General features: G+C 47.4%; 1 protein-coding gene across 1 annotated transcript in view; it reads left to right on the top strand.

Moving 5' to 3' along the window:
• The first annotated feature begins 505 nt into the window (after nucleotides 1-505).
• LOC119387667 (corepressor interacting with RBPJ 1) overlaps nucleotides 506-16,394 on the top strand; it is a 36,031-nt gene continuing 20,142 nt past the window's right edge. The window contains exons 1-5 of the mRNA XM_037655129.2: nucleotides 506-667; nucleotides 1,335-1,429; nucleotides 2,503-2,579; nucleotides 8,334-8,406; nucleotides 10,510-10,652. Of these exons, the coding sequence (XP_037511057.1) occupies nucleotides 596-667; nucleotides 1,335-1,429; nucleotides 2,503-2,579; nucleotides 8,334-8,406; nucleotides 10,510-10,652 (460 nt within the window). The 5' untranslated portion in view covers nucleotides 506-595. The remainder of the gene's footprint in view (nucleotides 668-1,334; nucleotides 1,430-2,502; nucleotides 2,580-8,333; nucleotides 8,407-10,509; nucleotides 10,653-16,394) is intronic.

A 16,394-nucleotide genomic window follows, 5' to 3' on the forward strand; every position in this document is an offset into this window, starting at 1 on the left:
GGGTGCTGGAAAAGCGTTAGGAAGAACATGGCTACCGAAAACGAGCGTTAGCCAATGACAGGGAAAAATCTAGGAACTTTAAGTGTGAGGGGTCATTGAAGGTACAGAACATTCTGTCTCGTGCCGTGGTTTCTAGAGTTTCACAGTATTTCAGCCACGGTTAGAACCAACGTTTTGTTAGAACCATAGAGTTTCCTACATTGTTGTAAGAAACTCTATGGTTAGAACCAATCGAAAGGTGCCCGAGAGCGGGCATCGCAAAAGATTAAAGTCTGGGACTGATTTGACGCCATAACCACTGGGGAAACTTATAAGGAGGAATTGAAATGAAAGCCCAACATATCGCGGAAAGCTGCAGCCAAGTATTCAAAGTTTACCGAATGTTTACACTATTTTCGCTACTTAATGTAGAGAGCGCTCGCGAGCATTCCGCTACAAAGCCTCGCCAAATACCATCATCATCATCGAACACGCTGATGTGTACTACATCCTCTCATTTGTCCATGCCTTTCAAGTTAGCGTTGATGGCGTCGGATATGCGTGTATAAGTTGCAAGTGTATGTTGCATTCTGCGTGACCGTTTAAAGGCATCACCATGGGTAAAGGGTACAACAATTACATGTGCAAAAAGCCATTTCATCCTGCCTCACGGGACAACATCAAAAGGGTGAGGAATGCTGCAGTTAGCTGCAATGGCGCAGTGGTGCAGATCGCTGCTATGCAGCCTTGATGCTGTGCGCCGGTTCTGTTTACAGCTTAGTTACGCAAGTTTATAGGCGAAACCTACCGGTAGACTGCCGTTCATTCCGTTTTGCTTCCTGTCAGCATTGTCTTGTGTTCAGTTTTACGCCGGCTAGCCTAATTGTCGATCTCAGCACAAGCAAGCGAGCCCTGCGTGCCTTATGACGTACTAGTACAGCGATCGTTCCCGTGTTTTCTGTAACGAGACCATGTCGTGCGGATTGGCCTTCTGAATGTTTTTTTGTCAGGCCGTGTCAGCAAATTCCGTGATCCCAAGTTCAACGCGCGATCGGCGCTGCTTTGATTTGCGAGGAAATGTCTTCGAAAAGCGGATGACTGGCGCTGTTTTTTTTTTTTTTTCCTGCCCCCCCCCCCCTTTTTTTTTTTCTTGCAACCTGCATCTCTGAGCCGTTTAGTGCATGTCAGCATTGTGTAACGCTGCTTATGAAGTAAGTGGGCTCATCAGCGGGTATTGGGGGCCAGGTATTGAAAAGTTGCGCGTGCCCGCTCTTATGTTTAATCTCTGGGATTACCTTCTACAGGCTGTTTTTGCGGTGTGTGCTGTCTGACGCTTACTTTTTGCATCGTTTTAGGCATGGATGGCAGAACAGAGGACTGAGAATGAAAAAAGGAAGCAAGAAGAGCTGAAGTTGCAGTATGAGAAAGAACAGGACCTTTATAACAACAGGTAATGCCGTTGGTGTTATTGTTAGATTACGTGGAACAGCAGGTTGCGACAGGTATCTTGCGCGAATTAGGAGCTTCCAGATAGCAAGTCGCGCTACAGCTAATGCCACACTAGCCCACTAGAAAACGAGCTTGGAAATGTATACTTATTCGCTGCCCCTTGGCTGTGCTCTGTATGGCTGTAGAGTTTTGCTGGTCCTTTCAGTGGGATCAGCACCTGAAAATAAGCATTAGCTTTCAGCAAAGAACAATCGGGGTACTTGTTAGTGAACAAGGTAATTCTTCATTGTGTTTTCCATCCCGCAGTAGGGATTTGGGGCGCCTGCAATTTGGTGCAGTTTGGTAGCTTATTGGCTGGGTGATGCGGGCTCTATTTTCTGCCACTGTGGTCACATTTCGATGGAGGCTACATGCAAAAACACCTGTGAACTTGGTTTTGGCTGGACGTTAAGAACCCCCAGCTAGTCAAAAGTCATCCGGAGTCCCCCACAGCGGCATGCCTCATAATCATAATGTGGGTATGGCATGTGAAGCCTCGGAATTTGACAAGTACTGCTGAATTGGGGGAGTTGGTGCATCATGTTGCATTGCTTTAGCACAACACGACACGGTAACAGGATGAGTGCACGTCCTGTCGCCTGTATTTTTCCTTCCTTGCTTCTGTCCCTTTCCCTCAGGCTCATACCGAGTCGTGCTGAAGTATTATGCATGGCAGCAGAACAGTAACCATTTATGATAAAAAAAGGCATCGCTGTAGGCATTCTGCACGGTGTTGTGTGCTGTAAACATACTCGGCAAGCTGCTGGTTCCATGCTGCAAAGAAATTTCTAAATTTTCTTTTTATCTTTATTGGGCGGAATTAGAAAGTTCTGTATGGTTGTCATGCACTACACACTTTCACCTCATGGCTCTAAGCTCGGAGCATTGGTGGTTAGGACGTCTATTTAGTATGGTCTGCATTGTTGACTCCGGATTCTTGTAGCGTGAGAAGTTCATTAACAACCCCTTAATGCATTTTCTTCATTGTTTATATATTTTGCTTGTGTTGACTTAGTTGCTTCTGCCTCTTTCCAGGTCTCTGGTCAGTAAGGAGAGCAAGGAAAAGCTGTCACTCAATTTCATGTATGAAGCCCCACCAGGTGTCAAAAGAGGTAGGCCTTACATTTTCAGTGGCTTTGTAGTTGTCATCAGAGGATAATGGCCTCCTTTGAACTAAGAATATAATTCAAGGGACACTCTTCTTTCTTTTTGTTAGCTGTTTATGAAAGCTCTGCAGAAGATAAAAAAAGCATTAATGAGGTGTAGCTCCTGACATGATAGCAAAAAGCTGTCTTGTTCAGCTCAGCAAGACCTTGGAGTACCACATTTATATGAAAGATGAACAGGGCCGCAACAGTGCAGTGTATTTATTAGAATGATATTGCACACTTTGTCAGTGGTTCAAGAGGCACCCTACCAACATTATCACTGGGATCAGGCTACATAAAGATATAGGTCCAAACAAGAGAATTACTTGCATTAGCAGCACTAGGTTGCTTTTTGGTCGCACATCTTCATGATTTGAGCATAAATGCCATACATAGTGTTACGGAAAAAGACGCCAGCTCAGAGGGATACGTATCCCTGTATTATTTTCAGCTTAGGCGAGCAGCACAACCGACGCGAACAGCACGCGCCAGTCTGCCTGTTTCGTCCTTCTCTTCTTCTCCTTGGCCGCGATGTCACTGGTACGTAGCATTACCCCCGGCGGCCGAAGCACTGTCCCGGAGCTTTAAAGGTCGTTTTCGGAAGCGGTGTTGTAGGGCTTGAGCCGTGAAACGTGAACAATATCACTGGACCGAACAGATGGCGATGGACAGATGGGGCCAATCTCATAGGTAACAGGTGTTACTTGACGCAGTACACGGTAAGGTCCCGTGTAACGAGACAAAAGTTTTTCGGATAGGCCCACCCGATGATGAGGGGACCACAGTAGCACAAGGGCACCAGGAACGAAATGTGCGTCTCGATGAGAAGCATCGTACCGGCGTCGTTGCTTGGTTTGCGACGCCGTCAGCCGAGCGCGGGCGAGCTGTCGGGATTCGTCGGCTCGTACAATTGCGTCTCGGGCATACTCGCTGGTGGACGAGGTGGAGGTAGGAATGATTGTGTCCAGTGGTAAAGTCGGCTCTCCTTCGTACAGGAGATAAAAAGGGGAAAAGCCTGCCGTGTCGTGACGCGATGAATTGTACGCAAAAGTTGCGTAGGGTAGGGCAACATCCCAGTCTCGGTGGTCCGGCGACACATACATAGCGAGCATGTCCGTAAGTGTGCGATTAAAGCGTTCTGTTAGCCCATTGGATTGAGGGTGGTATGCAGTGGTCAGTTTGTGCTGTGAAGAACAGGAACGTAAGGTGTCGGCGATAACTTGAGACAGGAATTGACGGCCACGGTCTGTGATCAGTTGTCTTGGGGCACCGTGAACCAAGATAACGTCCCGTAGCAGAAAGTCAGCAACGTCGGTTGCACAACTTGTCGGTAGAGCCCGTGTGATCGCATAGCGTGTGGCGTAATCTGTGGCCACTGCGATCCATTTGTTTCCTATGGTTGAGACGGGAAAAAGGTCCAAGAAGGTCTAATCCAACGCGGTAAAAGGGTTCCGTGGGTATGTCCAGTGGTTGAAGATGGCCAGCGGGTAGCAGCGACGGTGTTTTGCGGCGTTGACATAACTCGCACGTGGCGACATAGCAGCGTACTGAGCGAGCAAGGCCTGGCCAAAAGAAACGGCTGCGTACGCGCTCGTATGTGCGAGAGACGGCGAGGTGTCCAGCTGTCGGCGCATCGTGAAGTTCAGTGAGGACACTGCGTTGTAAATGCTTAGGCACGACAATTTGAAGGTCAGGTCGGAAATTTCGATGGTAGAGGACGCCCTCTTGAAACACAAAGTGGCGAACAGAGGCGTCGTTTGGGGAAGATTCCGTGCGGGTGATGAGGTCAAGGAGCACGGGATCCCGTTTCTGTTCTTCCCCAATGTGAACCAAGTTGGACACTGAGAATATGGAGCAGATCGTGTTGGCGTCAGTGTCATCAGGATCGTCGACAGGGTACCGGGAGAGGCTGTCGGCATCCTGGTGCATGCGGCCAGATTTGTGCACGACTGAGTAGGAGAACTCTTGGAGGCGCAAAGCCCAGCGACCAAGCCGCCCTGAGGGGTCTTTAAGAGAGTTCAGCCAGCAGAGCGCGTGGTGGTCGGTAACGACCAAAAACGGGCGCCCGTATAGGTATGGCCTGAACTTGGCGACCGCCCAAACGAGAGCCAAACACTCACGCTCTGTGATTGAATAATTGCGTTCGGGGGCGGATAAGAGGCGGCTGGCGTATGCAATAACGCAGTCGTGGCCACGTTGGCGTTGAGCAAGCACGGCGCCGATGCCATGACCACTTGCATCCGTGCGGATCTCAGTAGGGGCAGCAGGGTCAAAGTGGGCCAAAATTGGAGGAGTAGTGAGGAGCGCGATGAGATTGGAGAACGCAGAAGCCTCTTCTGAGCCCCATGTAAACGGGACTTCTTGCTTGAGGAGCTGCGTAAGAGGTCTCGCTATATCCGCAAAATTTTTCACGAAGCGTCGAAAATACGAACATAGTCCGAGAAAGCTGCGGACATCCTTCACAGATCGTGGAACGGGAAAGATCTTGACTGCGCTGATTTTCGCCGGGTCTGGCTGTACTCCGTTAGCGTCCACTAAATGGCCAAGTACTGTAATTTGGTCGCGGCCAAAATGACATTTTGATGAGTTCAGCTGCAGGCCAGCACGACGGAAGATGGCTAAGATGGCTGAGAGGCGTTCTATATGAGTTTCAAATGTTGGGGAAAAAACAACGACATCGTCCAAGTAGCACAAACAGGTGGACCGTTTAAATCCTCGGAGCAAAGAGTCCATCATTCGTTCAAAGGTTGCTGGGGCGTTACAAAGGCCAAAGGGCATGACCTTGAACTGATATAGGCCATCGGGGGTGATAAATGCCGTCTTTTCACGATCCATATCGTCCACCTCAATCTGCCAGTACCCGGAACGGAGGTTGATGGAAGAAAAATAGCGGGCACCATAGAGGCAGTCAAGGGCATCATCTATTCGTGGCAGAGGGTAGACGTCTTTTTTTTGTAATTCTGTTTAGGTGGCGATAATCGACACAGAAACGCCATGTGCCGTCCTTTTTGCGCACTAGCACAACAGGGGATGCCCAAGGACTGCAGGACAGCTCAATGATGTTCTTGGCGAGCATTTTGTTGACTTCAGCTTGGATAATTTGACGCTCAGTCGCCGACATGCGATATGGGCGTCTATGAATAGGAGGCTGGTCAGCTGTGTTGATGCGGCGGGTTACACCAGTAGCTTTTCCCAATGGACGGCCGCTGAGATCGAAAACGTCGACGTAGGACAGCAGAAGCTGGTGGAGCTCGTCAGTCTGCTGCGGCGTTAAGGTGCAAGCAATCATCGACCGTATCGCGCTGTCGGGACAAGGATTAGATTGTTGCTGGGCATGGGGATCGGACAGAGCGGTCACCGTGAGAGCAGCCACCGCGCTGTCTTCTAAGGTCGAAAGTAATGCCAAAGCGATGCCTTGCGGGAGCACTTGCGGTGTCAAACTAAAATTGACAATGGGAAGGCACGTGGAGTTCCCTGTGACAGAAAGAACAGTGTGTGGTAGCGTAATACCACGACTTATCAGGACATCGGTGATAGGGGTCCGTACATCGTGAGGGGCAAAGTGGTCCTGATGGGAAGAGTAGGCCTTAGGGGCAAAGTGGGCTGGAGGTGCGTAGTGGGCCGAGGGGCGAAGTGGGCAGGAGGGGCAGCGTGGTCTGGGCTGGTTGCAGAACGAGGAGCGGGACGATTATTGAAGGAAGGCGGGAAATTTTGTGCAGGAGGACCCCAGCGACTTCGGCAATGACGAGATATGTGTCCTATTCGGTGACAGTAGAAGCATATGGGCTTGTCATCAGGTGTTCTCCATTCGGACGGATTACGGAACGCTGGTGGCGAGATAGACGGGGTCAACGTGGGGGCGTGAAGTGCGGCGGGAAGTCGGTACGGGGAGGCGTTGAAATAGAGCAGATACCCATGCTGGCAATTTCCTGTCGGATGACTGCTTGAAGAAGGGGTAAAGGGACGGAAGGAGGTGTGTCAGAGGATGGTGGTGCCACGGTAACAGGGGCGGCTGCTTCAAGTTCACGCCTAACGAGTCGGGTCAAGTTATCGCAGGCGTCCGGCTGCCGGTATGTAGCGAGGCAAGAAGACGTCACTGCGGTATTCGGAAGGCACGGGAACAGTTGGGAGACACGCCTACTTTTAGCCTGTTCCAAGCGACGACATTGTTGAAGTACCGCATCGACAGAGGACACGACACGTTAGTGCACAACAGCAAGTTGAATGCGTCGTCGGCGATACCCTTGAGTATGTGCGCAACTTGTTCTTGTTCAGACATGGTTTCGTCGGCTTTGCGGCAGAGGGCCAGGACATGTTGAATATAACTGAGGTAGGACTCAGTGGAGCTTTGCGTGCGAGTCGATAATTCAGTCTTTGCGGCGAGGCGACGTCCAAGAGAGTTGCCAAAAAGTTCGCGGATCTTTTCCTTAAAGCTGTCCCAGCTGGTAATCTCATGCTCATGGGTGTCAAACCAGAGACGAGGGGTTCCGTCCAGGTAAAATATGACATTCGCGAGCATAAGGGTGGGGTCCCACCTGTAACTGGCGCTGACGCGTTCGTACAGGCGCAGCCATTGGTCGACGTCAGAACCTTCGAGGCCCGAGAAGGCAGGCTCTTTCACGGCGGGAAGCGTGACGAAAGTGGGTGCAGCCGGTGGGTTGGCAGGTAGGGCAGGAGGCAATGCGGGCGGCGGGGATGTAGCCAAGTCTTGGGAGGCCATGGGGAAATCCTTGAGACAACGTCCGCTGCGGAGTTCCGTGGCGAGGTAGGGGATCGCACCACTCCACCAAATATGTTACGGAAAAAGACACCAGCTCAGAGGGATACGTATCCCTGTATTATTTTCAGCTTAGGCGAGCAGCACAACCGACGCGAACAGCACACGCCAGTCTGCCTGTTTCGTCCTTCTCCTCTTCTCCTTGGCCGCGATGCCGCTGGTACGTAGCACTAGTGAGAGCCATACATCATTCTGAGGTATTTTGTGTACAATGCTTTTTAAAAGGCCCCTAAACCACCCAGAGGTCGAAATTTAGTTGTGGTGTGACAGTTGTGCATGATTCTGCGACGAACACGTAGCCGTGAGAATCAAAACGCTGCCATTGCTCGTTTCACTCTTTCCTTCGCTACCTTCCACTCGTCTGCTGGTCTCCTCTCCCAAAGCCACTTTGCCCTCCTCGCCGAGTGCCCCTCCCAATCTCACGTGACATACCGTCATCGCTGATGTGCTCTTTGAAACAGCGGGCACTTCCGGTTGCCGCGACCATTATACTCTTAGACTCTGTTGCCTCACTAATACCATGCCCCAAAATTTTCCAAGTACACCACGTACAAGCCGAGTTCACTTTACATGTATTAACAAGTGCAAAGGAATGCTAACACAAAGAAGAGAGACATAGATAGTACGGTTGCTCTTTGTTGTCTCTTCTTTGTGTTAGCATTCCTTTGTGCTTGTTAAGATGTCTAGGGTCAGATATCGCCAACTAATCTGAATTTCTGCATTGAAAAGCCAAGTTGTCACACAAACCATGCCCTTTATCCCTCGTTTCATTACTGCAGGCGCTCTGGTAGCTACATAAGGGAGGAAATCGGCAAGGGAGCAATTACATTGCAGCACATCATGGCTGTCAGCATTATTTACCCTTCTTGTCACGGTCACTGCTTATCCCTTCAGTTTAAACCCTAAATCTCTTTTGAAATGCTGCTGTTTTGGTTTTTCAGAACACCAGAAGGAAGATGACGAGCCTGAATTCAAGTTTGAGTGGCAGCGCAAGTACAATGCACCACGAGAAGAGTAAGCCTGTCATTTTCCTCTGACTACTATGGCACAAGTGCTAATCCAAAGGGGGTAGTTTTATCTAGAACAGTCCGCTTTAATATATATGCAGGAGCCCTGCAACACTTATCCAAGTAATCATCGAAGGACCTTGCTATTGAAGTTTATTGCCTCGTAAATCAGTTGCTGCAAGTTTAAGTCCGTTAAGTATGAGTCGAGTAACAGGGATCTGTCGCACTCTTTAAGCGCTTTCTCTCTCCTTTTGTCCCGATGAGCTGTTGAGAGCTACACAAGGGGGGGATGACAAAGGGCCAAGAAGCTACCTCGTCATACGTCGTGACCTTGAGCACTTCCTTTTCTTTTTCTCTTTGAACGCATCAGTTTACTTGCAGTGGGACCATGAGTGCACTAGTGTAATTCAGTAGTATGTAATTCAAGCACTATAGAACTCTGTGGGTACATCGTGGTACCCTGTGGCGGCCACGGTAACTGCGCAGCACATCAATGCTCAAATCAGCCAATGGCCAAGTCTCTTTGCCTATGATGTAGGCAGTACATTTTGCCGAGGAATTTGCCAAGAGATGAGCGAGTGATTTCTAGCTGTCTTTGAAACATAGTTGTAAATTCTTTGCCTTGTGCAGTGCTTTAATATTTGGCTCATGTTCAATGGAACCTTGACTACCGATGGGCAACGTTTTCTCACCATATTTGAAAAGAGTTGCAGGGCTCCTTTAAGAGACCAAAAGTACTTAATCACCAAGCAAACTTCAGCCCACACAGCTGTATTTCTGAGGCTTAGCAGCTATGGGTTTGTACTGTTCAGTACAATGGCATGGGCTTGATTCCTGGCCAGGGCACCGGCATTTCAGTGGGGGCACAAACACCCAAAAACTTAAATTGAGGTGCACATTAGAGAACACCAGGTGGTCGGAATTAGGAGTCCCCCTACTCATTCTAATGTCATAGTTTTGGCATGTAAAACACCAGAATTTCATTTTGTACTTTTGCCTCTGCTGGTAACAAGCTGCAAGAGCATCCGCTCCAGCAGTCTTTTTAATTTCTCATTGACGCTTGAAAACTTTTCTTGTGTAACCAATGTTTTCTGTGGGCCCTTTAAAGGAGTGTACTTACCAAAATTGGACGGTAAGCTGACTGGAGCAGGAGCTCTGCATGCTTGCAAGAAATGTTGTGATGAATTTTGGTAGAGAACAGACGGCTCAAAAGTAATTTCTTCGAATTCTGAAGTCTAGGAGTGATGTGTGGCTTTTTCTCCAGACTTAATATAATAACCATCAGCAAAACGTCGGGAGAGAGCTGCCAATGGCGTGAAGTTGGAGATGTGTACGGCAAATATGATGAGGCTTCTGAGGGAATATAACCGCCGAACCACTCTGACCGCGTGTAGTATGCAAACATTTCAGCGTCTTGTGCCAAAGGATAAAGAACACAAGTGGTTTTCCACCTCCACTTGCTCGCATCCAGGCAAACGCTCGTGGTCGGATTCTTCAATGACGATAGTGATGACAACATGGTCTTGCTGCCGGGAGGCGCAGCTGCGCATTTTAATAGAACTGGTGCTGCAAAGCGGTGGTACACATTTTAAATGTAGCGGACGACACATCTGTTTGCCAGCATCATGACTTTCGTACTCCATGTGATGATGCGGTCACACGATACTTATTCATGTCGTCACTCGTAGGTTTTCCACCGCTTGGTGGGAGTTTTCAAAATCGTCAAGTGCGCCATGTAAATTGTGGAATACCAAACCACTTGGGATGCTGTCGTGTGCAGGTTGCTATCAGGGTCCCCCATAAACTGCCTTCCACATAAAATTATCGTAGAAAATACTGGTGTCTACACTGCTTTAAGTTTGTGCCATAGAGAACAGACTGCTTTTTGGTGGTATCAGTCTTGAGCAAAAATGGGCAAAAAAAAAGAAACGTTTTTTCACAATCTGTCTCAGTTTCTTCTGATCCTAAGAGGGATCGTTTATGACTCCAGTGTGCATACCACTTGTCATACTTGTCTAGAATTGCACGTGCAAGACAGGTTGCCAGGCCTGGCTTCACAAAACCCTTTCCAAGATATATTAATAAGCATCTCCCTCCCTTACCATTGCAGCTTCGCCAAGGACAACAAGGAGATTCGTGACCAGCCGTTTGGCATCCCTGTGCGCAATGTTCGCTGCATTAAGTGCCACAACTGGGGCCACATCAACACTGACAGGGAGTGTCCGATGTTCAACCAGGCTTCTACATCTTCAGGTGAGTCAGGTGGCTCTGCACGAAGCACAGCATTTTATCTGCCACTTAACATAGAGCGGTAGTTTTTCCTATACCTTCGTATTTTGATGGGATGAAAGTTGGGAAATACGACGATTTGAACATTATTAGAACACCCGTTTCATACTTCTAGTAAAATGGTGGTTCTCATTTCAAGTTCAGGGTTGATAAGAGATGGACATTTCCCTTACGTGGACAATAGAGATGAATGTTAGGTGCGCTTATGTGGATAAATTTTTCTTGAAAAAATTATTTTTGTTGATTTTGCACTAGTATGCTGATTATAGAGCATTTGGACCTTTGGGCCTCGGTAAAAGTTGTTGAATCCTGCTAACTTCACCTTCAATTTTTTGCTGGTTCTTTTACTAATAACCAGACAGTGGCAATTATCCTGCATCATGGCAAGCTGGTATGGAAATTGATTGTGACATTGTAGCCCGTCTTTTGTTTCTGCATTTTTTCTTGCTTACTGAGCCTCCAAGCTTGTTAGGCCAGAAACAAAAAACAAAGCTTGCTTACGCTTGCCATGTCCCCAGAATATAAAAAGGACAGACAGATGGGCTAGTTGGTATGACATTATTCATACAGTAGCGTAAAGCACCACATGGCCGGCGGAAGAAGCACTGAAGCGCTGTGTCCCATCTCCTTCTTTCACCATTCGTGTACTTTTTTTTCGCTGCTGTGTGAATAATACTGAGGCTTAAGAAGCATAAGTTTTTTTCTTTGGTGACACAACAGCAGTAATGGAGGTATCAGCACTTGACATTCCCTGGTGCGTTGACAACGCTGGTGACAACGCTGGTGCGTTGAAATATGTGTGAGTAGATGTGAGTGTAAACGTAAGCCGATATAAGGCTAATAGTAATGCTGAAGATGAATGAGAGGACCATAGGTCAGCGAAAAAAGTGGAGCTCGCTGAGACTACTCAAGAAACATATTTTGCGCTTAGGGCCCACTCGGACTTAGGCTCACTAAAATTTTTCTCAACCAGACTCTCTCGAACTCGCCAAAATATTACTCACCCGTACTCACTCAAACTCAGACTCGCGGACCGATCTGAGTCTTAGTAAGACTGAGTGAGTCGACTCATGCATGAGTTTGCCGACCTATGCTTATGACAAAATAAGAAATCAAAGATGGCACATTACCAATATTTCACTGCTGGCACTTGTGTGGCACACATATTTTTAAATATAGGAAGCCGATCTCCAAAGTTGTTGCATTCTCAGCAAGGTTTGTGTGTGAGAAAAAAAAAAATAAGGTAAGCTGCCGCACCTTTTCGTCAATGTTAAACTGTGCTGGCGAGCATCACCTGAGTTAATTTGTTACTGAATATCTGCCACCAGTATTGTCCATTGTCCTTCATATGAGAAGGAAAAAAAACAATGATTTGTTTCTCTTTGTGTTTTGTTGCTGTACTGTGGAGAAGTCCCTGCTTCCTGAATTGCGAAGAAATTGCTGTGTAGCACTGTTTCACACACATCTGCATTTCTTCTCTCCGGTGCTGGCATGTGGTTCACCCTTCAGGGATGACTGGAAGATTTGTGGCATACTAGCTAAATGATATCACTACTGCTAGGTGGATGAAGCATTTCTCATCGGGATAAACTTTCACCATCCCCTCCATCTTGGCACTTGGTTTCCATGTTTTAGGAAGAGTGTGCCCCTTCACCCATGATGGCAGCAAACGGCATTCGAAAGCAAATACTCTTTGTGGTTCATCTGAAGCCGAGCATGTCGTTGAAGCAGCCAGCCTGTTTTGTGTAAAGTTGGGTTGAACGAGAGAAACAACTTTAATAAAACCAGGGCCCCACTGGCTATTGTGGCTCACTGGGCCTGATGAGGTGTCAACAGTGTGGCGAGTTTTTGGAGTTGGCTGCCTGTATTGAGCCTGTCCACACAAGGTTTCCTTTGATCTCGTCTGCTGCTCCAGCCAAAACAGTTTTCATGCTGTTTCTTTGCTTGCACCAAGGGGCTTTCACCACTAGCAAGGTTCTGTATTGCTGGTTACAAAGGCTGGTTGCTAAATGTATAGAACACTCACCATATTTTTGCGCATGTAGCCTGCACAAGCAGTTCAAGAGATTTGAACACAAAGTAAAGTTCTGGTGCTGCTTTGTAATAGTGGTCAGCCTGCTGCAGTGCATGGCAGGGCAGTGAAACCGTGCTAATATGATTTCAGTTGATGTGCATTTCGGTATAGGCACTGGGCGCGGGACGAGTTTGGACTGGTGGCGCCTCTATCGGTGGAAGCGCCGAACTAACGGCATGTGGGTGCCAGAAAGGGGCAGGCGCTGCTGCGGGGACACGGGGCTGGATGTTGGCTGAGCTTCACTGTGCTTGTGTCGCTTGTGTTCTGCGCTGCCGAAATGTAGGGGTGCGAATAGCAAATTTTAGAACCGAATCGAATAGTGATGACCACGAATCGGATACGAATAGTACAAATCGAATACTGTTCGAATAGTAAGACAACCATTTTCAAAGTAGCTCTAGGCTGGTAAGGTAACAGTTTCTAAAACAGCCCAAGAATTCCACAACATTTTATTTGGAACAGATATTCACAAGCTTTAAGCAAAAGAACATTACAATTACTTTTAACTGAGTAAAAAATATTGCAATTATTTAACCTGAGGCAAGCGCGTATACAGTAGCAACTATAGAGCCTTCGAAATATTTTGTAACTGCTGGCTGAAATATAGCAGTGACTACAGTTTTCGAGGTGGTACTTTGTCAACAGCTTTTAAACAAAACTGATTCATAAATATTAAGCAAGTTTCATGAGTTCATATTATCATGACTGTCATGCTAGTGCATTGATGTCATGTCATCGCGGATTGACGACACTGCCACATCGGCGACACGAGTTTTAAGCAAAAGCGCCTTCATCCTGTGATCGATATAATAATAATAATAATAATAATAATAATAATAATAATAATATCTGTGGTTTAACGTCCCAAAACTACTATGTGATTATGAGAGATGCCGCGGTGGAGGGCTCTGGAAATTTCGACTACCTGGGGTTCTTTAACGTGCACCTAAATCTAAGTACATGGGCCTCAAACATTTCCGCCTCCATCGAAAATGCAGCCGCCGCAGCCGGGATTCGATTCCGCGACCTTCGAGTCAGCAGTCGAGCGCCATAACCTCTAGACCCTTGTGGCGGGGCATGTGATCGATATAGCTTCGGTAGTCCCGTAAATACATGGGCTGCACCTGGGTAATTCGATGATTGAAACAAGAAAAGTTACCCCTCCCAGTTCCAACGTCTCGTTACTTCGGGCATTTTTCGTCATTGCTGATTATTCGATAAATATTCGGTATATCGAATATGCACTATTCAATTCGAGTACCGAATCGAATAGAATGCTACTTCGATTCGTTATTCGCAATTTTCGAATATTCGCACACCCCTACCAAAATGCCTCGGGGAACAAAGTCCGAAGCAGGCATGTTGCACTGTAGGCTGCACAAACAGCTAAGCAAACATGGATAAAGCTGAAGAGTACATCCAGTTCCATCGGTTCCCGTGTACAATCGCCGTCGACTATTAGGAACGGCTGAAGCTTCGAAAAAAAAAGAAAACGGGAACAGGATTGCGCAAATACAACTAACGTGTGCGATTGGCGAAGCATCTCGTAAAAAAAGATGAAAAGTGAATGGGAGACGTACGCTCTCCTTTTTTAAATGTTAGGAGATAATATTAATGTGTAGGCAGAATAACAAAGTATTAAGAAAATATAAAAGGTGCTACCTATGTCTAGCTCCACATCGTAGCTTATCACATTGTTTCGTCTGCGGGGAGCACTTGCAACACAATTTGCAGTCGTTGTCTAATTTATATATTCTGTGATATCGTGCACGTGACCTGCTTCGTGCAATCGGTGATCCTTCTCTAGAGCAGACGCACGAAAACGCGTACGCCAGCTGATCAAGCCTCTAAACCACAGCGGAAAATAACTGGCAGCGATATGGGTGCACTTGCGCATTCAGGACTCGCCTTCCCACGAGGTGCCCTCTACAGACAACAGCGAGTTCGGCAGTTAAAATGCAAAGATGCTTATTTTACAACGTGTTGCAATCGGGCCTGTCTCATTTGCAGTACTGAAAGGAAGGAGGCATCGTGCCCCTTCTGGTCCGCCTCCGAACGAAAACAAACGCCTTAAAGCACAGCACCCCACAGAGAACCTCCCTCGTTCGATTTTGCGACGACGCTCCTCGGTGGGAAGACATGAAAGGGTAACGCGTCATCCTTTCTAGGTGACTTGGCGACCGTTAAATGCGCCCACGACCGCAAACGACTGCGCAGGAGTCCCAGAAGCCTGGGGACGGGCCCTGTTATCTGAACACATGTTCGACAGTCGAACGCTACGCGCATTGTTCAAAATAACACCGTTGCTGCCGCTTCTCTTTGCTTGAGAGCTAAACGGCAAACGCTATAGCGTACAGCTTCGCATGGTACAACAAGAAACGCCGCCGCTTCTTTTCGAATACGGTCCCCAACGTAACAGAGCCTACTCCGCGTCGTCTGCTTCACATGCCAGTCTCGTCTCTGCCGCCGCTTGCGGCGCTGTTCGGGAGGGGCGCTGCTGGCGCCTTAAGACAGCCGCCCGGTGCCTATTGCACTGCTGGTAATGCGTTTTTACACTTTCATGAGTGAGCGTCTCGTATCTCAGATCATACGCAACCCAGGTGAATGCACGTTTCTTTTGTCCCAGTACTTGGCAGTGGTGCATATGCTAGCTCTCTGCATCGCTGAGCACATAGGCTGCTCGTGCAAACTTTCTTGGAGTAGTCGAAGCCACATATATCGAACTCGCAAGAAAACTGGAATTCGGTATATCGTAGAATTCGGTATAAAACTTTTAAAGAATTTACTGCATTTTTTTGAAGAAATTGCTCCAGTACAACTACGGGTACTTAACAGCAAAATTTACGTCTGCAGCTCCTATCTCAAAAAATTGAAATGGAGAAATCATTTTGCTTGGCATATACTGTACAAAGTTCAATCAAGCTTATTGCATTTAAATGAGAAGTTTAACATGTAAGGTCTCTAAGAAACATAATTTTTAAAATTTAGACCGTCAATCCCTTACCAGAATTCTTAGAAGTTGTGCCAAAAAGAATTAAATACGAAGTTTTCAGCTTTCAAATACTGAATAACAGTAGCACAATTCCGTATGCTTACACTTATGGTTAAAGTGGACAATATTTGTATTACATGCACCACTCTTAGATATACCACAGGTCTTTCAGTAAAACTTTTGCTAGCCCTTGCAAGCTTTAACATATATCCTGCCTAAGTATATCAAATTTGTCGGCTTTAGGGTCTCTGACAAATAAAGCTTACAGCACTCCTATGTCCGTTCTGATTCGGCACTTGGGGAATAGTGCGTATTGGAAGAATCGCTGCTCGACTCACTGGCAGGCAGAGCAACCGGCGCACGCTTCCATGGCGTAAGCGAACTGTGTCAGTGAGCGCACGGAAGAAAACTCTATGGTTGTGCGGCCCATCTGGAAAGCAAAACGAGTGAAAAAGCTATAGTAATCCTTCGTCTTATCGCCAACAAGACGTAGTTAGTTTTTCCGAGACCCCAAAACAGGAAATGCAATCACAGCAGCGTTGTTTGTGTAATTTAGCGCCACACGGAAACAGATGTAATCGTGCCCCGGGGAGCAGTAAACGAGAGAGTAACAAGTGGTCACCCTTTGAGAGAATAGAAA

The sequence above is a fragment of the Rhipicephalus sanguineus genome, chromosome 3 (assembly GCF_013339695.2).
Source record: "Rhipicephalus sanguineus isolate Rsan-2018 chromosome 3, BIME_Rsan_1.4, whole genome shotgun sequence".
In the NCBI taxonomy this organism is placed as follows: Eukaryota; Metazoa; Arthropoda; class Arachnida; order Ixodida; family Ixodidae; genus Rhipicephalus; species Rhipicephalus sanguineus.